Source organism: Mchenga conophoros, linkage group LG3, assembly GCF_057382185.1.
Source record: "Mchenga conophoros isolate Kocher_MC1m ecotype Shallow Benthic linkage group LG3, M_conophoros_male_GT1.1, whole genome shotgun sequence".
NCBI lineage: Eukaryota > Metazoa > Chordata > Actinopteri > Cichliformes > Cichlidae > Mchenga > Mchenga conophoros.
In genome coordinates, this window is record NC_140528.1 from 64,233,105 (window position 1) to 64,255,995 (window position 22,891).

At 43.1% G+C, this 22,891-nt stretch overlaps 1 protein-coding gene across 2 annotated transcripts in view; it reads right to left on the reverse strand.

Moving 5' to 3' along the window:
• svep1 (sushi, von Willebrand factor type A, EGF and pentraxin domain containing 1) overlaps nt 1-22,891 on the reverse strand; it is a 108,843-nt gene that overhangs the window by 17,575 nt on the left and 68,377 nt on the right. For both annotated transcript variants that reach the window (XM_085266676.1, XM_085266673.1), the window contains exons 7-33: nt 21,051-21,245; nt 15,788-15,906; nt 15,296-15,425; nt 14,044-14,151; nt 10,461-10,592; nt 10,030-10,221; nt 9,454-9,575; nt 9,263-9,368; nt 8,962-9,165; nt 8,468-8,701; nt 8,197-8,358; nt 7,905-8,066; nt 7,291-7,452; nt 6,153-6,241; nt 4,522-4,618; nt 4,318-4,431; nt 3,972-4,085; nt 3,689-3,890; nt 3,290-3,447; nt 2,633-2,831; nt 2,366-2,541; nt 2,092-2,216; nt 1,858-1,987; nt 1,568-1,738; nt 842-1,015; nt 600-719; nt 339-515 (exon numbers count right to left, since the gene is read on the reverse strand). In XM_085266676.1, coding sequence (XP_085122802.1) covers nt 339-515; nt 600-719; nt 842-1,015; nt 1,568-1,738; nt 1,858-1,987; nt 2,092-2,216; nt 2,366-2,541; nt 2,633-2,831; nt 3,290-3,447; nt 3,689-3,890; nt 3,972-4,085; nt 4,318-4,431; nt 4,522-4,618; nt 6,153-6,241; nt 7,291-7,452; nt 7,905-8,066; nt 8,197-8,358; nt 8,468-8,701; nt 8,962-9,165; nt 9,263-9,368; nt 9,454-9,575; nt 10,030-10,221; nt 10,461-10,592; nt 14,044-14,151; nt 15,296-15,425; nt 15,788-15,906; nt 21,051-21,245 — 4,074 coding nt within the window. The remainder of the gene's footprint in view (nt 1-338; nt 516-599; nt 720-841; nt 1,016-1,567; nt 1,739-1,857; nt 1,988-2,091; nt 2,217-2,365; nt 2,542-2,632; nt 2,832-3,289; nt 3,448-3,688; nt 3,891-3,971; nt 4,086-4,317; nt 4,432-4,521; nt 4,619-6,152; nt 6,242-7,290; nt 7,453-7,904; nt 8,067-8,196; nt 8,359-8,467; nt 8,702-8,961; nt 9,166-9,262; nt 9,369-9,453; nt 9,576-10,029; nt 10,222-10,460; nt 10,593-14,043; nt 14,152-15,295; nt 15,426-15,787; nt 15,907-21,050; nt 21,246-22,891) is intronic.

Genomic DNA, 22,891 nt, shown 5'->3' on the forward strand with positions numbered 1-22,891 from the left:
TTGTAAAGCGTGAAGCTTGTGGTTACATGCCTCTTCCAACCAAACAAGCTGCAGATTAAATCCATGCAGCAAAAAATTCAAGTGCCAATCTTTTATAACAAGGAAATCATCCAAAACTTTAGAAAGAAGCTGCAAAACTGTGAAGGTCAAACTGAGCAACCTCTAAGGATCGCAGCTGCAGAGTAAGCATCCAAAAAGCTCCATAAAATATTCATAGTTTTCCATCAGCTTAATCGGAACTGTGAAAAACAAATGCCGAGTCCACTACATCAGACGCAACTGAAATAAATCACACCATCCATTTGATCGCAATAGCATTATGTGACTCCAGCTCTCACCTCTGCAGTATGGGACAGCATCATCCCAATCTCCTGTTTCCAGGCACTGGAGCTGAGATGAGCCAATCAGCTCATAGCCGTTGTCACAGCTGAACACAACCTCGCTGCCCATCAGAAAGTTGCTCCCGTATCGGCGACCGAAGTCAGGAGTCCCAGGGTTCTCGCACTTTACTGGCTCTGAACGCACACACGAACAGCTGGGTTTATAAAAGAATGGAGGAAAACAGCTGCTTGTGTCACCTGACTACGTTGTCATATCACCTGTGCAGTTTTTGCCATCTCCAGTGTATGGGTGGATACAGGTGCAGGTGTAGGAGCCTTCTGTGTTCTGACAGCTGGCGTGATCATCACAGTCAGAGCCCAGAGCACACTCATCCACATCTGCACACACATATGATTAAAAACACACACAAAAAAGGACAAATGGGTTATCTGTTAAGTTGTCAACAGAAACAGGATTTTTTATTTAAAGTGTTTGTAAAAAGTTTGAGCTGTTTGTGTACCCAAACATGCCGGCGGAGTTCCTCCCCACTTGCCGCTGTTGGTGCAATGCACTTTGGTGTCCCCCAGCAGGTAAAAGCCAGCATTGCACTCATAGACCACGGAGCTGCCGGCGTGGAAGTCTGTTCCCTGGAAGAAGCCATTTTCCAGTGGATGAGGAGGTCCACAGGACACACCTGTAAGACATGTGGTAACACTTTATAACACAGCCAACAGCCAAGGGTGTAAACTCCCATAAGATGTAAAAAGAAAAGATGAATCCACTCAGTAAAGTACAGTGTATTTATGATGTAAGATGGAGAAATGTTTTTTTTTTTTACTAAATTACCATAAAATTACAGTATACAGTATAATTTGTGTCTCCTTACATGTAAAATACCTGGAATTATTCAATATTTAAAATACCTCACACACTACTATAATTATTTGTGTATTTTCTGTAAAAGCCTGACTTATAATATAATTACATTGTAATTTTAAATAGAATACAATGAAACTGCATCTAGTTATTGGGGAATTACGCCCTTAATCATGGGCCATATTATAAAGTGTTACCAGAGACAACGAGCAGTGTCAGAGGATGTGACTGTTACATTTACGTTTATAAAGACAAAAGACTGAATCTGAATTATATTTCAAATCAAAACTTGACATAACAAAGGAAATCAATTAAAACAGGTGCAAAACCATGGAAACACATGACTGAGCACTGCCTGTCTTTGTCTTACGTTCACAGCTGGGCAGGTTGTGACTCCACTCTCCTTTATTTTGGCACTGCAGCACAGGCTCCCCCACCAGGTAGAAACTGGGATCACAAGACAGCTGCACCTGTGCGCCGGGACGCACATCCACAGTGGAGACGTGGAGGTGGGGCACAGTGTTCTCCAGCTTGGGGCAGTCTGGAGAAAATGTAAAAAGCTTGAAGGCTAATACCTGCTTGTTCTCCTGCAGCACACGGTTTGTAACTGAGCTCCAATTTTGAGGTAATGCGATTTTGAAACACGTGAAGCTCTCTCACCGGCACAGAAAATGCTGTTGAGGTTTACTTTGACTCGCCCCACAACTCCACTGAGAAAGTCAGGCCAGGCGAGGACGTTTCCTCTGTGAGTCACATGAGAAGCTGGGCAGCTGCTGGCCAGGACCTTAATCTACAGTACAGCCAGAGAAGGTGGAGGTGGATGGATACGATAAATCCTTGGTCAGCCTCTATTAGTGAATATATGTGCTATTTACATCAGCTAACGTGGTTTACCTGCTGTGGTGTGAGAACACGATCCCAGATGTTGAGCTGGCTGAGGGAGCCGACGAAGGATTCGACAGGGTTGAAGCCCTCCCCCCTCTGATCCTGGTCCTGACCCAACACCAGCGCACCTCCAGCTACAGACAACAGCGAGGACCGAGGTTAACCACCAGGGTTTTTGGTTATTTACTAAATTAAATTAGCTAACGAAAAAGCTAATTATCACTGATGTTGCATATTTAATGACTTCAAAGAACATCTGTCTTGGCCGAGGATAGCACTACACCTGGGATAGTGGTGCCGACTGACAGGCCTTTGCCTCCGTCTGAGGGCTTCCCGTTGATGTAGATTCTCCAGTCTCCATCCCAGCTCCTCCAGGACACACCGATATGGTACCACTGACCGGTGTTCACCGCAGGGCAGTCCGTGATCCGCTCCTTACCGTTCACATACAGCACCCACCTGCGGCAACGCCGGAAAGAAAGAAAAAAATCGTGAAGGGAAAGTGATACTTAAAAAACGTCTGCCCCTTAAATCTCGCTGCATCACTGACCCGTTGTAGTCTATTAGAAGGAAAGCGTTATCACTGCCTTCCACAGCGTAGGACACCGGCGTGCCGTAATTAGTGGTGTCAGATGACCTCATCCAGAAGGTGCAGGTGATTTCGGTCAGCGCTGGCATCACTCCGTCCATCATCACATAACCGTGGATGCCAGACACCTCAAAGTCCAGGTTGAAGGCAGAGGACATCTCTGACAGGACAGAGAAGAAACGGTGATTTCATTTAACTTAAAAATGCAAAAAACCCATTATTTTAGTTACTGCTGATGTTTCCCAACTACATTTCTTTCTAACTCTCTTATAAAAAGCTCAAACATTATCCATAAATATTTTCAAAATATGGTGTTTTATTTGAAATTTTACAAAAATCCAAAGAAAGGAAATTTGTTATTAGTCTATTTTTTAAAACACTTTTTAAATATTTTTTTATTATAGTTGCATGAAATTCTCCATCCATCATCTTCACCACTTGTCCAGACGAAGATGCCAAAGACAAAAGGCTATCCGGGGTTAACCAATGACGACCCTTTACTCTGACAGACACAGTCAGGTGTAACTGACAGCTGAAAACATTTCACGTTAATTACATCTTTCCCTGTCCTCCTCCATCTAGAGTTGCCATGGTGATGTGCCATCTGGCCTATAGTACCTGTCTCACACCTGGTTCCGTTGAACCCAGGGAGGCAGCGGCAGGTGTAGGACCCCAGTCCATCTAAGCAGCTGGCCCCATTTACACAGGGGTTCGGATCACACTCATCCACATCCACCTCACACAGCCGGCCTCGGTAACCCTCCACACACTGACATCTGACACAGAGGAAGAAGACAAGCGTGTACAATAACTTCTTATTTGCAGTCTTTAACAATGCAGCACAATAACTTACTGCACATGAGGGGACTTTAACTTTGAAAACCGACCACATTCTGTCCGTGTCAACTTCATCACGCAGATACAAAACATCTCATCAGAAATGAGTACTCTTTCCTGCACTGTTTATTTCAAGCAGCAGATACCATCACTCCTGCTTTCCATCTGGACGTTTATTACCTGAAACTGTTCACAGCATCCAGGCACGAGCCTCCATTCAGGCAGGGAGAGCTGTAACACTCATCAGTGTCGATCTCACAGCTGTCCCCTGAGAATCCAACGGCACAGTTACATGTGTAACCACCGGCCATGTCTTCGCACATGCCGCCGTTCAAACAGGGGTTGGACAGGCACTCGTCGATTTCCAGTTCGCAACGAGATCCTGTTGACATTTGATCATGAAGACTTATCTGATATTACACACTACATGTAACTATTATTGTTACGTCAGTTTGTGTGCAACCTGTGAAGCCCGTGGAACAGCTGCAGGCGAACTTGTTGACCTCGTCCACACACACGCCTTCATTGAGACACGGGTTGGAGTGGCACTCGTTTACCTCCGCCTCACACAAGGAGCCTGAGACACAGCAGGAGAATAAGCACAAACATGAGATACACTAATGTTGCACATAGAGTATATTATATAAATATTACAGTGTATCGATGTCATAGCTCTGTAAAATGTGCAGTCAGAAACTTGCAAGTCAAACCTAAACTTGCAAGGTCTTGAAATAATCACTGACCCTAACCTGCCAACCTTTGTTTTGAGTATTGTGCATACTGAGCTACAAACTCAAAGGTCCCTTTACCTAAAAATCCAGGCTTGCACTGACACTGGAAGTCTCCTATGCCGTCCTTACACAGGCCTCCATTTTGGCAGGGAGCAGAGTTACACTCGTCTATGTCAATCTCACACTTGGCACCTGACCGTGAAATCAGAGGGTGTATCCAGTTCTTGTAATATGTCACATGAGAATCAATCATTATCACTGATCTACTGATGGGTGATCTACCTGTGAACCCGGGCATGCAGGTGCACACATATCCTGCTCCAACCTCCTCACATGTTCCCTTGTTCTGACACGGATGCAAGAAGCACTCATGGAAAACCTGTGGGTAGAGCAGATGAAACAATGATATCAAGTCCTCTCAAATATGTTAACATTAGATGGTTATCCTAAACTCTGCACTAAATACTCTAAGAAAAAGCATGTGTGCAATTCTCAAGCAGTGAAAGGTAGATATTAGATTTTAAGGTGCAGTAATAGGAGACAGTCTCTGTTCAGCCAAATACAAAAAGAAGCTAGGTGAAATATTTACTTTTAGACATTAAAGTGTTGCCAATTCTTTCATTTATTGAAGTTTAATGAAAAGCTAACTTCATTCGGTATCAGACACTACGGTCCAGATGTTTCACTGCTGGCTTAAAACAGGAAAGTTGTGGGTTCAAACCCTCCTGAGGTCCCTGCAATTTCATGTTGTTCATACATGTGGATGTAAGAAAGGTAAAGCTTTTAGTTTTTAAGACTAGACAAGCTTTGTCGAATTAAAAATCCTACAAGGTGTTGAATAATCAGGCCCTATCTAATCTTAATGACCTCATATTACTGTATCACCCCATTAGAGCTCTTCACTCTCAGACTGTGGGCTTACGTGTGGTTTCTAGAGTACTTAAAAATTGAATGGGAGGCAGACGAACGGTTCATTCAACAGGAAACAAGTGCAAATCCATGTTTATACAAACAGGCTTTTGTTTTTTCTATGAGTACATGCAGAATCTGCAGAGCTCCAAATGAATCCTAATTGTTCAGTTACACAAAACTAGAACAAGGAATATCTTTGCAAATGAGAAAAATCAGTGTTTGCCTGATGATTGGTTAAGCAGAGGGTGAGCGTGCAAAGCAATTACTGAGCGACTGCACAGCTCAGCTGGTGTTAGGCAGCCTGTCTCCTGTCTATCGACAACCAGACACACTGCAAATGCTCACAGGCAGTTTGGCAAAGGTTTGCAAATAACCGCTGCCTAATTTATAAACACACAGATTGCCAACACAGTGTAATTACTCTGAGGCAATTTGTGCTGATGATAATTACACATCTGCATCTCTTTGCACTGGACTCCACTCCAATCTCTGCTGAGTGTTTGTATGCTGGTTATATTTCTTTATAAAGCACTGTCTCCTTTTACAGTTAAATCACCATCCTGCTCCAACTACATCACTTTTCCTGAGTTGCTGTTTTAAATCTATGAGGCTCTGCCTGGACTCTGAATGGAAGTAAGATCATGTGACTTTCAGTTTAAAGTGAGTCTTTGTGAACGCAGATAGCAACAGAACTGCAACAGAATTGCAATTTTTGATTATTTATTACAGTGAATCACTGAATTATAACAAATAAATTGCGTAACTTGACCTTTCAAACACTAATATATAACAGACTCAAAGTTGCTTTGAAGACAACCCCTGACTGCAATGATCGTAGACCTGGTCCTCGTCTTTAAAGCCAGATTGCAAGTTGCCTTAAATTTACACACGGTAGCAATCATTTTGTTCACACCACATTTTCCAGTCACTGTGGGACCGCCTGGTATTCAGGGCTTTTTTAATGGTAAAGAGTGGGACTTTGAGAAAAGACAAAGGCAAACCTGACTGCTGGATTGGTATTCATCAATGACCTCCACCTCGGGAGCTGCAGTGACGCTCTCCTCCTTTGGAAGAAAGCTGGAGCCAAAGCCTGACCATGACACCCAGAGAAAACACAGACAGTGTAAGCAAAGACAAGTTGGAAAAACACAGCGAGGATCTTTCCCTTTGCTACCAGACTGGCAGACGTTTGACATCCAGCTGAACAAAAACTATTCTTATTCAACTCTGGCAGCGTGTCCAAACCTCTGTTCATTCCCACCCTTCAGACACAGTGTTTTTCATTTCCATTCTGCCGCCGAGAAATAAAAGCCAAATTATTTCCATTTCCCCTGATCTTGTGCAGTAATCGTGTTTCAAGTTGGACCGAGCTGTCACACCACAAATCAGACAGCACACAACTGCAGCGGTGGCAGCACGGTCTTACACAGACGCGCAGCAGTTTCTTGTATTTTTACTCTCTGCTGACTTCACTTGGCATGTTCTCCAGATGTCTAACATAAATTAATTCACATGCCAACTCAGAAAAGCAGAAATGACACTGACATATAAATCTGACGTGTGAACAGAGTCAGCATACGGCTGCCAACATCAGACTTACATCAAAACTGGAGCTAAGAGTGAGACAAACTGGGCAGCAAATTTAATTAACACATTAACAATAAACTTCATCCCTTTGACAAGCTTGTGTCGGGACCTGATTTATCCAAAAGTCACATTAACGAGTCGTGAACGGGTGTTTTAAAAGTCACATTAATGCTAATGAAATTCACAGGAGGGGTGGGGGTGGGGGGCTTCTATAATTATTAATCAATGCAAAATCTGGTCCAAATGAACTGTAGCTACCTATTAAACCTTGCTTTGTATTGTATGGGACTATAGGAGAACTGTATTACTTTGTGCATGTTGCCTCCTGCAGTTACTGTATCACACTCCAAACCTACTTAACAGTGGTGCAAGAAGTTCCAATCCCCTGCTGAGCAGAAGATTTCAATATATATAAAAAAACAACTTCAATCCAACCTCAATGTTTTTATCAGGTCCCAAAATAAAATATTATCAAATCAGGACTGGAGTGTTTGTATCAGAGTGTTGCGTGAATATTGCACCCAGACAAGACTAGCAGTCGTGCACACTTACTGGAACAGTGCTGTATGGTGGTGGCCCCTGTGATTGTGGTGGTCCCATAGAAGGGACAGGAGAGGCAGTAAGAGCGGCCATGTTCAGGCTGGTAGTAATCTCTGGGACAGGGGTAACAGGGAACCAGACCGGTGCGGGAGAAATGACCTGCTGAACAGGGGACTGTCCAAGAGAGCCCATAAATCGAAAGAGGGGCGCAGGAAAAAATAGAAAAAGAAACATTCGAGGATTAGAGGAGCAGGTGAAGTGGCAGGATCACCCAAAAACATTTGAAACAAGCAGCATTTGCTGGTTGGAAAACACCTAACAGCTCCAAGTCTGAAAGGTTGTAGATTATTTATGTATTTTAACTTGGAAACCTGGGAACAAAACTTTTGAGTTTCTAGATTATTCCATCCAACTTTAAAGGGCAACTATCTAATTTTTCCAAGTAGGAATTAACTTTTTTGATATAATGGGAGATCAGTGCCAAATTCCAACAAATATGTTTTTGATTAGAAGCTGGGAAAATATTGGTTTTCTTCTCAGGAATGATTAGGTCTCACCAGAGTGGAAATAAATTAAGTTAGCAAGACATTAGGGTAGTGTACTTTATGCCTGTCAAACTATATCACCTCCACACTCTGTCTCGTCCACGGCTCCTCTGGTGACTGTGGAAGTCTCATCGGGACAGACCTCACACTTTCTGGCTCCAAAAGAAGGCTGGAAGTGACCCAGGGGGCATGACTCACAGATCTCCAACCCATTTCGAGAGTGACTACCAGGCTTACACTGCCCTGAAAATAAATGAATATCACCACGTCACCAGCCAAATGAAACAGAAAAAAAATCCCATATATGAAAAATAACATTTAAATCTGAGCACAAAAAGACAGACGTCTTTCTGTTCATGTGCATGTTTTGTACCTTTGCACTCAGCGATGCTGCGGGAGTGCAGGTAGGCTGTGGAGGTTCCTTCAGGACAGGACTTACACTCCAGCTGACCCTCCTGGTCCTGGTAGGAACCCAGCCAGCAACTCTCACACTCATTATATTCAAGAGAAAAGTAGGTTCCCACTGGACATTGGACTGAAAGAGCATTCACAGTTAGAGGCTAGGAAAAGCAATACCGCAATGTGCTTTCATACTGTTATGAAGGGAACCCTGAGGTTAGGTGGGTGCACCTTCCTATACTCACCACACATCCTGCCTTTGAGGACTGAGCCCGGCCTGCAGAAGAGAGACGCCCTCTTGCTTTCCAGTGATTTGGGATCTGCTATAATCATCTCTGAAGACAAGTGGAAATTGGACAGCGGCTGCTTGGACAGTGTTCTCTTCAGTCTATTGGTAAGTTGCTCCAGCATCCGCAGGAGCCTCTTCTGATTGGCCACTTCAATTGAGTCGTTCCTCGACAGGGGCAAAGGGATGCTTGCTGGGAGAATGGCCAAAGTTTAAACGACTGAAACATAGGCGTGTCTGAGAGCAAGAAAATGCTGCACTTGAAAGATTATAGACATGCTAAGCTTCAAGCTTTTTGAGCTATTGTACGTTGTTCTTCGAAAATAAATAAACACATGATTCTCGCTCTGTTTTTGCTTGTGGCAACATTAATGTGCAGCCTTTAAAAAGCTTTTGACAGTCAGCAGTAGCAGCGTAGCAACTCAGACATTTGAGATCTCTTAGACATTCTACCTGTGATGTTGAAGTAGATCTGGATCTTGTGGTCTTTAGTCGGGCCTTTGATCTTTCTGTGCCTCTTGGTGCGGTGGTGAAGTTGCATGCTGCCGTCTTGGTTCTGGGTGGGGAGCTGCCGGGTGCTTGTGGCAAAGCCAGATTCAAAGTAGGCATAGTCCTGGGAGCCCTGAGTGCCCCAGTTGTCCCCCCAACCTCCTGGTACTAAAGGGTGTAAAACAAGAAGAGAGAAGATGATCGTGAAAATGTTTAATTTAAGACATAAGTGTTATATTCGGGGATTTTTGCCAGGTAATCCTACCAATAGAAAATCCATTCTCATAGTCGTAATTGTACTCCAGACAGTGTCCCTGTGACATCACCTCCAGCTTGCAGGTGACATCGTCATTGCCACAAATTTTAGGCAGCTGTAAGACAAACCACAAAATGCAACATGTATTCAAGAGTTGGTTCACAGCTTATCCATGTGTTTGCAGAGATAGAAGTCCTCACCATGCCTCCCAGTTTGCTGTTGAACTCTCCAGTAAATGACTTGACGAGGTCCACGTCGTCACAGCGAGATGCTTTAAAGAGCATCTCGAAGGGCTTAAACCCGTTGTTGGCTATACGGTTCACTGGAGAGGACATAAAGGACACTTCAGTCAGCACTACTATGGTAAAAAAAAAAAAGGTTATTTGCACTGGAGAAAACCTGTAGAGAACAGAGCGTGCACCAGTGGTATCAGATGTGACACTGATTAAGTCAAATACACAATAAAAAGGAGGGTCAGAGGTGGAGGGGGGTTGCAAAGAGGCTTGCAGCTGCTGTAGCCAGGTTAAAACAGCTTAAACAGAGCACCCTGTATGTATCTATGTATGACATATATGTATGTAGGTAAGAGGTCTGTATTTTCTTGCTGATTTTCATGGTCAAGTTGTGTTTTATTTATAGAATGTTTTGTTTTGGCGGTGGCACACTGATGTTCTCTACCTCCTAAAGAAGAAAAATTCTTCTTCTGAAACTGAAAATAAACAGTGAGGCATACAGCATGTATGTATAAACATATATATATATTCTGCCACACTAACATGAACAGTCTGGTCTGTCTGGAGAGTAGGCTGGCTCCCAGATGCCGTTGTAGGCACAGAAGTAGCTGTGGACAGCATCCTGAGTGAGGCTATAGCCGTCTTTACAGTGGAGAGTACAGTTGACTCCTTCCTCCTCTTCAGAACAGATGAACTCTCCATTCACTGGGACGTACGGCTGGTCACACGTTGTCCCTGAGCAGATACACATAATGCACTTCCATGGTTTTCTCAAGTCGGAGCTCAGTGTCTGATTACCTTCATGCATGACTGCACAATGAAACTGAAAAATTCAGGCACTGCAAAAGGACACTGACACTGGTGTTTTGTTTTATTTACTGTGTATTTCATTCTCATCACACAAGATAAAAAAAAGAGAGAAAGGGTTCCTTGGGGTGCAGGTACGTCACTGAGATGCAGGGGTGCTCTTATACCTTGGACAGTTACTGTGAGGTTGCATGTGCGGCTGTTTCCTGCTGCATCAGTAGCGGTGTACTGCACCACAGTCTCTCCTACTGGAAACAGAGAGCCTGGACTGTGGCGACTGGTTACTGTGAGGCGACCGCCTGAAAGACAGACAGAGAGATGATTATTTCATTTCTGCTGACCCTTCCTGGTGATCTTGTTGTGAAAAAGCATAATCATATGGACTGTACAAAGAAGTAGTATTAGGTGGGTTAAAGCATCCTGTGAGTGTGAGACAGAAACTGCTGTTTTCAGAAAATGTGCTAGCTACCCAACTATTCATCAGTAAACTATAACCAAATACAAAAATAACATTTCTGTATCTGCATTTTTATGCTTGAATGATTCTCAGGTCAGGGTCAAGTGGCTTCAATATCAAAAATCTGAATTTTTTGCTACAAGGTCCGAGCTGAAAATTAGTGGAAAGCAGCCAATGTTCAAAGATCAAGAATGGTCCGAGAAACATTTAACGTTACAGACTTGTGCACATTACTGCACATTATGAAGAAGTCAATGTAAAATAACAGTTTGATGTGAGGGTTAACATGGAGCATCTTTTGGGGCTTTTAAACTGATTAAAATCAGAACATAGCGCTGCACGCAAATGTATCCATGATTTAATATTTTTGGTCTAACAGTGTTTTCTATTTTTCCTCTTTACACCTGCTGTTGGGAACTTATTTTTCCAAGTTTAAAAGTCTTCATCTCTAATCCGAAGTTACTCTGGTTTTCCTGCAGAGGGCACTCTAAGCCTTAGTTTATATTCCAGGACTAAATGAGTCACTCCTATGAACCATAGCTGTTATGTTAAACATAGGAATAATGTGTCTGGGCATCGCGTGGCAGCAGAAAAAAAAAGAATCCAGGTCTGGGAATTGAAAAGGAAACTTAAGTCTAGCTGGCTAAAAAAAAAAAAAATAAGAAAGTGACGGATAGAGCACTGGGAGAGGCTGCTGTGATGAGCGGAGTGTATGAGTGTGTTGGTGTTTAGGCTGACACACAGGTTGTGGACAAAGAACAATGAAACATCTGCACCAAGTGTGAGAGACACAGACGGGATTAAGGAGGAGGGAAAAGTGAGGGATCAACCTTTCGTTTAACTCTGATCCATCTCCTGTATTAACAGTAGCACCGCCGTTCCAACAGGGCTGACACATGTCTGGCCTGCTGGAGTCTCCCCTTATATTTAGCCCAAGTGTGTGTGTTTGTATGTGCGTGTCTCCAGAGTCATGACTATATATAGAGCTGGCATCAGGGTGTGGGCCTGGAAAAACAAAACACTGACGTCGAAGCAGCCCCAGGCTGACGTCGTGTGGACCTGAAGCAGCCGCAGTAGCCTGTTATTACAGTGTGTGTGTGTGTGTGTGTGTGTGTTTGATGGGGGTGCACCTCTGCAGGCAGGTGGGGAATGATCACTTTGGGGCTTTGGTGAGCGAGATGTTAATTTTGGCGCCTGTGTTTGGGTCTGAATTTGTGAACACACACACTCACACACACACGTAATCACTGTTAGTGTTATTTATGTACAGAGTCGGTGCATTACATGAGCCCGGCTGGAGCCCGAAGAAGTCTGGTTTGTTGTCTGTCACCACCCCAGCTGTTTGGGTACAGTCGGAGCGCCAGGACAAATTCACCCGGCTCTACGGTATTTAGTCTATCTGGCAAAGCGACCTTCATACAAACTTTTATAGCATTCAGATTTGGTTGTGTATTGAGTCCTGGAGTTGCCAGTTACAGCTTTATTGCCTGTCAAAACACCCTTGAAGAACGTTTCAATGTTGAATTTATTGCTCTGTGGCCCCGTTTTAGCTTTTTAGAAACACGGCTGCAAAAAAAAGTTTGATAAAGAGCAGACTCAACGTGCCTTTTTCATTTCAGCAAGTTATTAAATCACAAATTCACAAAATACATAACATGTTGAAGATGAAGCCCTGCATTCAAATAATTCTGTCCTCTGTAATCATCGCAGTACATGTTTAATTTATCTCATCCTTCACTATATTATTCTGAATTAAAAAGAAAAAAAAGTTAATCCAAAGTGAAGCCTGAAGACATATTTGCAAATTAAGTCTAAGTCAGGAAATTCGCACATTAACCAGTAAAAAGAAGTACCTGCCTGTACTTTCGACTCACTTCATCTTCCCAGTAAGCCCACTAAGCACCGTCACTGCTACTGTACGAACTATTCTGCCTTCCCTCTCTCTTAGGTTAAGATGTCTGTTTATTTCTGTGGCTCCTGGTTTTTGGTTTTCCACAAAAGGGGATAGAAAACTGGCTCCTGAAACCTCATAGCCTTTTCTCAAGGTTGCCCTTCCTTAAAAACGGCTTCATGACACCCACAATTCGACTGAGACCATTTCTGATGAGGCTTCAGTGAACAGTAGATGGATCAACTGAAGGTCCAGATGTGCCTGTCAGATCCTGGGTCAGGTTTTTACTGAAATTCTTCCTATTTCCTATAGTTCACCTGCTGTGGATAATTTATTTTAGGCCTGACACTTTTCAGTTTCGAGAAAACCCCCCGAAAAGCTCAGATGTTTTTCTTTATAAAATAGCCAAAAATAACAAAACTCTTCTGTTAACTAATGTAATTAAGAATCTTTGCCTAGCTATGTGCAAACCAATCATGCTTACGTGCATACTTTCCCCCTAAAGAGTCATTCTGAGCCAAGGAAAACCCCACACATCCCAGTATAATATTTATATTTACGTAATTGGGCTCTCTGTCTCTACTTTTTGCACTTGTGTAAATGTTCAAGGTCATATTTATGCAAAAATACAGAACATTTTTCTTGCAATCGTATTCCATAATGTTTTCTAGGTTTACATTTACACTGTCTTAGAGAGGAATCGGTTAAGAGCAGCTCCATGAAATGTGAGTGATTAGTCTCGAGTCACCACAGAACCACAATCACCGCACAACTTTACTTTTTTTATGCCAATGAACAACACTTCTAAGAACTGTCACTTAGGTGAAGTCCTTATGCTGTAAATTAAACAGATATTTTTCTAGTGGGTGTACTGCTAGAGCGTCAGCTTCACCTAGACAGTGATTAATGTCTTAACATAACAACTACAATCACTCTGATTAAAAAAAACAAAAAAACCCACAAACATAATGAACTGACAGTCCAAAGCATTTGACTCGAGTACTGCATTTGCTCGCACAATTATCCAGACTGTGTGAAAAATGGGTGGAATGAGCACGCATTCCCACAGAAGAACTTTTTTCATAGCAATAACACCTGCTTCTCTCCACTGCCTCCATCTGTTTTCGCATTAATGATATTCGCAGACGCTGTAACAGCTTCATCTGTCCGCTAGGCCCGTTCTCTCTCTAAACACAGACGCGCTAATGAGGCGTCCATGCACCCACTTACAGTTGGTCCTCTATGTCCAGTGTCCTTCACCGTTATTCGCAGAACCTTCTTTTTCCAATCTCCCAGAGGAAAAGATCCTGTTTAGCCATCATCGACTGAGACAGTGGGTGGAGCAGAGTGGAACAGAGCTGCAAAAGAATAAACGGTCTAAAGAAGGAGCGACCAGACATACCTGAGTTGTCGGAAAACTGCGGGACTTCCCAGTCCACCGCCGTCTCTGCGTTCGTGGCCTGGATCGCGGGCGGTGACCTGCACCTGTCGATGACCGGGGGCTCCGTATCTGGAGGCAGACAGAAAGTAAGCGCACAGACAGAGAAAACTTGTTAAAGTCACATTTCTGAACGCCAGTCACTATAAATAGACTAAATCAGGCCGCAAACTCAATAATATTTAGGTACAAAGGCATTTATAGCAAACAAAGAGCTGAACAGACGATAAAGTGAGGAAAAAAAAACGTTGGGGAGCCGAGTGCGACTCTGTCATCTGACTTTCTCGATGCAGCAGCAGCAGAGAGTGTCAGAGGGCACGAGTTGAACACATGTCTCTAATAAAAAACCCACAACTTTCCACCAACATAATAACATATGGAAATGTTCACAGCTACCATGCTTGGGGTTTTTCCCCCGACTGCAGTGATTACTGGGTGGCTGACATGGGACACCCCTGTTATTCACTCTCAACAGCAAACAGTGTTTGGCACCTGCTGGAGCAGAACTTACTGCTAAGTTAGTCAATTAAAATCTCTGAAAGTGCTTCGGTGAAATCACTGAAACAAACTGCAGCAATCCAGTAACAAACTGGCGGTAAAGTGTCCCCACTGAGAGGTGACGAGTTTGGACCTTAAAAGACACTCACTGTCTTTACCCTTTTTACAAACTACGTCCCACTGTATCAGCATATTTATCCACTAATTATCCATCTTCTTCTTCCACTTATCTCACTCAGAGTCATCTGGGAACTTGAGCCTTTTCCAACTTTATGGAGTCACAACTTAGGGACCCTCTAATGCGTTTACTATCAGGTCATATGTCAGCCCGCCCACTTCATGTTGCCAGTAGTTATTTCGTCCATAGTTGCTTGAAGTTGCCAATCATATTCACTTTTTATAGACAACCATTCACACCTACAGCACGACCAGTTTACAATCACCAGTTAAACTAACACACATGTATTTGGACTGCGGGAGGAAGTCTGAGTACCCGGAGACAACCACACGAGCACGGAGCATGCAAACTCTGCTTACTAAAAAAAGGCACTTTTTATCATTTATTTGATTCTGTATAGGACAGGAGCAGTTGTCCAAACACAACATAAACGCTGTGTGACCGAATTCTCTGCCCCCCCCTCGCTCTCTGTAATCTGCCACAGGCCACATGCAGCATCCATTGTTTGGTTTTATGTGGTCCCCAGAAGGATGAGCTCACCGATGACGGTGACTGTAAAGGAGCAGTTGGCCTGATTTCCAGAGCGGTCTGTAGCAAAGTATGTGATGGTTTCCTTGCCAATGGGGAAAAGCTGTGGAAGACTATAGACTGGCTTCGCCTGGACCACCACCTGGAGGAGTGAGAGACAACAAAATGTGAAGAAGAAGAGAGTCAAACTGCTTTCAAAGCAGGAAGCTGAAAGCTGAATAAATTAGAAGAGATTTACTTTTGTGCAAATTAATTGAGAATTTTACAAAACAGCCATGTAATCTATCCTACCACATAAAGTAAACCACAGAATGTCACATGCCATGTATGCAATAAATACTGTACTTTAGCTCATGCTTGTGCCCTCTTATCATATGTTACAGGTTTATTGTGGATACAACAAACTTTTGATACCAAGGGCGGGAAACCATTACCCCATAATTATCAAGCTATTCTAGAATTAAGTAGCATCTAATTTGACTGTTTTTTACTCAAATATCTAACCTCTTCTTTAGAGTTGTCCGTGGCATTTGGGACGTTCCAGCTGACGATGGCCGTGCCGCGGCGCTCAACTGTCCCTGCAACAATGTTGTCGGGGCACTGTAGCCACGGTGGCTCAGTATCTAACAAGACAGAGGGACAAAAAAGGTGGAGAAGAAGAAGAGAATGAAATTGGATTCAACTATTGCAGATGTTCCTTCATCATAACCCGCAGACATTGACCTCAACCTGCTCCTCATTATCGCTGATAGAGCAGGCGTGTGATGTCATATTGCCCCCAACAGCTTAAAACATAACAAGGCAGTTTGTCATTGTTGATAAGCAATCAAAGAGAGAGTGAGACAGCACCACTGCTCGTGCTCCAGCACCACTAGACCTCGCTCTTAGATTCTGTGCAGTCCAAGTAAAGACACGGAATAAAAAGCACTCTTTCTTGCTTTTACTCCAGCTCAACACTCCCTTCGTCACTCCCAGCACATCAACATGCATCAAGCTCAAATGAAATCGCTGTTAGTTCTTTGTTAGAGGTATTGCAGTCTAGAGGTATTGATTGATAATAACAGTGGTATCTAAATATGAACGTTTCACCTCCTCGAACTGCCTGATTAAGACTCCAGCCTACTGACAACTACCTGCACCTGCAAAACACTGTTATCCTGTTACTTACACTTCAACGTCCACCAACATACCTGCTACTGACCCCAAATACGTACAATTTTTAAGTAAATTGGCTAAAGGTGCTGTTGACATGAAATTCTTACCAGATGTTTGTGATTAGGTACAATAGTATGACCACCAGGTCCTCCATTTGCTACCACAACAGCCCTGACCTGTCGAGGTATGGACTCCACTAGACTGCTGAAGGTGTGCTGTAGTATCTGGCACCAAGATGTTACCAGCATATCCTTTAAGTCCTGTAAGTTGTGAGGTGGATCGAACGTGTTTGTCCAGCCCATCCCACAGATGCTTGGTTGGGCTGAGATCTAAGGAATTTGGAGGCCAAGCCAACACCTCAAACTTGTTGTGCTCCTCAAAACGTTTCTGAACCATTTTTGCTTTGTGGCAGGACAGATTATCCTGCTGAAAGAGCCATCAAGGAGTACTGTTTCTATGGAAGGATGTGCATGGTCTGCAACAATGCTTCATCATTAGACTAGATCTTCTCCCATTCTTCTATGGTCTGGTTCTGATGCTCTGTGTATTCTGACACCTGTCAATTTGAACCACATTGAACAATTCCAGCTATGTGAGCTACAGTAGCTCGTCTGCTGGATCAGACCACACGGGCCAGCCTTTACTCAATGTAAACCAATGAGCCTTGGCTGCACATGATCCTGGCACAGGTTTACCACTGTTCCTCCCTTGGAACACTTCTGTTGCTGATCAGTGCCGACCAGGAACACCCCAGAGAGATGCCGTTTTGTAGATGCTCTGAACCAGTTATCTAGCCATCACAATTTGGTCTTTGCAAAACTCAATCAAACCCTTACGGTTGCCCTTTTTTCCTGCTTCTAACACATCAACTTCGACAACAAAATGTACACTTGCCCCCTAATATATATCACTAACAGGTGCCATGATGGAGAGATAATCAGTGTTATTCACTTCACCTGTTGGTATTTATTCCAACATATTTGCACCGCTGCACCTATAAATACAAATATGCCACACATATTGTCTATTCGGTTATGTAAATTGAGAACAAAGAAAGCCCAATTCTTTGTTTGTATGCTACACATATGTGGCCAATGAAGCTGATTCTGATCATGAATCCTGTAGCAGTAATCTGATATTGTGACAGAGTGAATTGCTTATATGTTTTTACAACTCTATGAAGAGAGCCAAGGAAAAAAAAGTATGTTTTTGTTTAGCACTCTAAGCTCGTATGATTTGTTGTTTATGTGAGTATTGTAGCACTCTCCAAACACCTCATAGTGCAGAGGTAGATAAAAGTCAGAAAGGCTTTGAACAAAACCAGCTTTTGGTTATAAAAGTTAACTAAATCAATAAAGAAAATTTCCAGCTGCTGGCCAATTCTTTTTGTTTTCTCTACTCAATCAGTTTGTACTTTGATTGTTTGAAGGGAAAAAAAGACAATTCCAAGATAATTATAGCCCTCTCTGAGCAAATTAGCTAGAGTTATGTTGGTTTGTAAATCCACTGGTAAAAAGCAGCTCCAGCAGCCTGGACGACTACTTGTGAAGACAGTGCCACACAACTACGACTCAAATGTCTGTGCCACATAGAGCTGGTGTTTGCTAAGGTTCAATAATTTATCAAAAATAAATAAACCTCATATCAAGTGTCTGTCAAACATTTGACAAACCTAGCTTTTAAAAGCTATCTGCACAAAGTTCAACGCTTTTACTTCGATTATAATAGTCTTTTCCCTTAGATAATGCACAAAACCTCTCATTGTTCCAGCAGGAAACAGCTAGGCACTGTCAGGACGAAGTTTAGCTTTATTTGGAAAAAACCTTCAGCAGTCCACCTGCTTGGCTGTCGGAGCCACCGTGACCCTTGCATGAAACATTTTCTTCCTTTGTCTCATTCTCCATACAGCATGGTGTAATAATGAGAAGCCAGCACAGTTCAGCTGAACGCAGTTCAAGCCTGCAGGAAACAAGCTCAGCCTCCAAGAGCTGATTTCTCCCATCGATCGGCGGTGGTCATGCCTGTTGCGTTATGCAACAGAGCTGCTCCCATCTGGACCCGATGACCCATCCACTTAGGCATCCGTCTCCGTTAAACACTAACACACTTGAGCTCAGATCGAATCCTTTCATCTTTATAACAAGGGAAACATATTTCACTCTGGGTGTCATCAACATGAAGTGAGGGGAGGGGAAGGCCAGAAGCTTTAGTCGAACACTCTCATCTTTGTAACAACTTTTCTCGCGCTCGTTATGTGCCGCCCATATTGCAGCTCTCCTTCTTGATTCTTTCCAGCTAATTTACATTTTCTTTTTTTTTTATATCTTTTTTCTCCTCCCTCCAGCCCATTTGTGTCTGACAGTATCAGAAAAACTCATCTTCTCTCTGCCATGTAATTTTAAAACACCTACAGATGACTCATCTTCCCCTCTCACCTCCCCGTCCGCCTTACCTCTCCCCTCGTTTTCATCTTTATGGCACCTCTTCCTCTCCTTAATGACACAAGTTCCTTCATTAGCAAACTTTCTCCATGAGGAAATGAGGGTACTGAGGACATTTGGGGTGGGGTGGGGGGACAGAGAGCAGTTCTGCACCACCTGTTTCACCTGCAAGGCATCTGGAGTACTGCAGTCTGTTATAATGATCTCCAGAGCCCAGTCTGAGCTGAGGGGATAGACTCGAAAGCTCGGACACAGTATGGTTTGAGTTAGTGACCCGAGGTCTGCTTTAAGGGGGGGAGATTAGCTTCATACTCGCCTTTGGAAGAGCAGAGAAAAAATAACAGAATGGAAAAATTCTCACTCCAAGTTTCCTCTTGTTTTTCTTTTCATATCATCCTCTTTCTCCATTTATTCTCTATCTTCATGTTTCACTCTTAACAGCACTTCTATTTCTGAACTGCAAATACAGCTCCCTGTTAAAAGCTCCCACCCATTCATGCCATATAAAATCAACTTTTGACCGCATTTATCACATACGACACGCAAAACTACTAAAAAAAGGTTGGCAGTCAGATGCGGCAGTGATTTCAAGTCAAGTTTCTAATAATGCTGTATCTTGTTTTTCACAGGAATGAAATGGTCTTAAACAGAAATCTTAATCATGAGGCCTCGGGGGTGTTTGTGTATTACTCAGTATTGGAGGGAGAAATGCAAAGTGCTTTCCTCTTCTTCCCAACTTTATGGCTAAATAATCACCTGCTAATTTTAACCACACACAAAATGACAAAATGGATCCCCATAGTTCTGCTACCCTAGCAATGAAGCTTATTTCAGCTCCCATATTCACAAAGGGTCATCACAGCAGATGGCTTTGCATATTTGATTCGGCAAATGTTTATGCCAGATTCCCATCCTGACATAACTAGGAACCTTAGCTTATTTAAATCTGGGCAATCTCACCTTCAAGGTCTTCTCTTTGTGTGCCTCTGGACTGCTTCCAGCTTAGCTTCAAGGGATTTCTGTTCTGACAAATTGCACTTTGGCATCTGGGATTTTATCTTTGCAGAGTTAGCAACAAGTAACTTCTCTGTCAAACTGCCTGAAGTTTCACTGGTTATGATAGCTGGGTCTAGACCTACAATACAATTTCTTCAGGGAAAAAACAACTGAAGCTGTCTATCTATAATGCAGGAATTCTTCAACCACAGAAATACACTCTTCAGTTCTCACCTGCCCTTCTCATCATATCATTTGACAGCAGGAGATCCTGCAAGAATCAGGAATGCACAAGTGATCCAAGCAGGAATCACAAACAGTTAAAGTGTTACAAAAGTGATAACTCTGAAGCATACATAGGCTAAATTTAAATCAGATGTGTTTTTTTACATTTTAATTGGCAGAGATGCAGAACTTTTTGACCACACTTTGGTGTACCGACGTGATCCTTCTGCATCTTAGAAAGACAGGAAATGTCTGTATTTTCAAAACGACTCCTTTACATAGTCAGGTCTATAAGTATCTGGATGTCGCCTCCATTTTTCACACCTCATTGAGAGTTCTAGTGAAGTAGGAATCTAAGTTTATTATGTGCTTAGATTGTCCTGGATTAATGAGGGAGCAGACCTAACCTGGCCAATTGTCCAATTACTTTTTAGCCTGTGAAAATGGGGGACTGTGTATAAAAAAATCCTTAAAAAGAACAAATCCAAAACAAACACTTTTTTTTAAGCCCTAAAGTCTGCACGTCAATCGCATCTTGATTGTTTGATATCTTGACTGCACTGTGGTGGCAAAATTCCAAAAATACTTCTGGACCTGAGCATACAGGCCCTTCTTCTACTCCAAAGTCATGTGGAGAAACAAAATGATCAAACCTAACTGTAAACTCCATCATTCAGCCTCCAGAGCTTCAAGCAGAGGGGTCTTGGCCTCTGTATTTTTTACTTCCTTGTTACAACTGTAGAGACAATTTACAGCCACTGCAGCTTTGACCGCTGCCCTGACCGTAGTCCTGCAGAAAGGAAAGATAGATTCCCTCTTTAGGAAAAGACACACACACACACACACACACACACACACACACACACACACACACACACGCACACACACACACACACACACACACACACACACACACACACACACACACACACACGCACACACACAGTTACCTGTGCAGACAGCTTTATAGACATTGGCTGTCCAGTTCCCAGAGCTCAGGCACACCGCCTTCCTGTTCCCCTGGAGACTGTAACCTGGACGACAGTTGAGGAGGCAAAAAAAGCCTGGAGACACTGCTCTTCTCCCACAAGCAGGAGGGGACAGAAAGATGTTCTTCAGAGTCACGATGGGAGGGCAACGCACCTCTGGGTGGGAAAGATCAAGAGACAGATTATCAATCTGTCTCTTGTTTGTTATTAAAAGTAGCTGAAAAGATTTCCTTATAAAGATAAAACTGGGAAAACACTGAACAAAAGAGTGGAAAAAAAAATAGAGTTGGAAGATCTCGACCGTGTTTCCTGTGTGTTAACCGAATGTGATAAAATCTTCCTCTGAGCTGGCTCCACCATAAACGGCAACAATAAAGCTATTCTCGGCCGCTGTGTATCAAAAACTGGCACGGAAACGACAAACATTTGGTCGGAAATCAACTTAAGAAAGCGCTGACCGCAGGGCTCGTACACAGGAGGCCTTTCAAGCATTTCTGGAGGCCAGTGTGGCTTTTTTCTTGATGACGGATAGATCGTTTTCATTCTCTCCCTCGCCAAATCTCAGTTTCATTGGCTCTAGCTGTAGCTGCTTTGCAGGGAAAGCTCACTCCGAGGGATATTCGACATCGGGGATTACAATCGGATGAAAAAAAAAAAATCTATCTCAGCATCCTCTCAGGGCAGCCGAGCTGATCCTCTTTCACCACAGAGCAAGCAAACACAGAAACAAACCAACGGCAGCCCGCAGAGTCCTCTTAGTTGTGCTAAAGTCTGCAGGAAAATGCAGAGGTGGCCAAACAAACAAGCAGCGGCTCACTCAGTGCAGAGATTGGAGTTATTGATAAAGGAATGGAGAGAGTTTTTTGGTAGCAGATGGCTCAGGCGTTTTTAAATAGTGCATCTAGCTGGTTGGTTGGAAGTGAGTCAGCACCGGCCGGAGATTTGTGGCTAAACGCTCTCACACTGTCCCTTTTTTGTGTGTTCGTGTGCATGACCTGGGTGCTCTCTGTGGTGGGCACTAGTGTGTGCGACTATTTTGACTTAACTATCAGTTTTGGAGTGTGTGGGTAATTTTGTGTTGTGTATATGTGGTAACTGTAGCTTTGCTGTGAGAAAGCAGATGTGTCTTGTGCCATGGCGGGTCTCTGCGCAAACACGCCCCATATGTTTAACCGCTGTATATGCGTGTTTACATACGCTTGTAAACTACACCGTTTTTTCATAGGAACCCAGATCGGGGCCATTTGTTTGATAGATTGTCTTTGTGTTTTTTCAGCCAGACACGTTTCAGTAAGCAGAAGCAAAACAAATCATGCGAGCGCTCAGTTGAATGATAGTCATGCTGCAAGACATATTTACTGTCAGAGAGGACTGCTGTGTATCTGAGTGAAAGCAAGGCTGGGAAGATTTATTATGGAAAACAATGCTAATTCAATAACTGCATGAATAAATCGGATTTAACTCCACAGATGAAGGAATACTAAGACTTTGACTGAAGACAAGTCAAGATGTCGCTGTAATAGATGAATTCTCTTGGATACGATGTGACGAGGGTTATTAAACTGGGAATGAATTATTTTTAGCCCAAAATGGGGAAAATACAGAATGTGCCACTTTGTTAAAGTCCTGGAATAAAACAGTTTGGTGCCAAAAACAAAACCACACTTGAGCACACAAAAATAACTGAACAGGCAGCAGGTTATGTCTAAGCAGCAACATCCATGGCTGAAAAATTAAGCCAACAAAAAAAGTGCACAAAAAAACAGTTCCTCGTGTGTCCATCACAAATACGCAGGTTTACA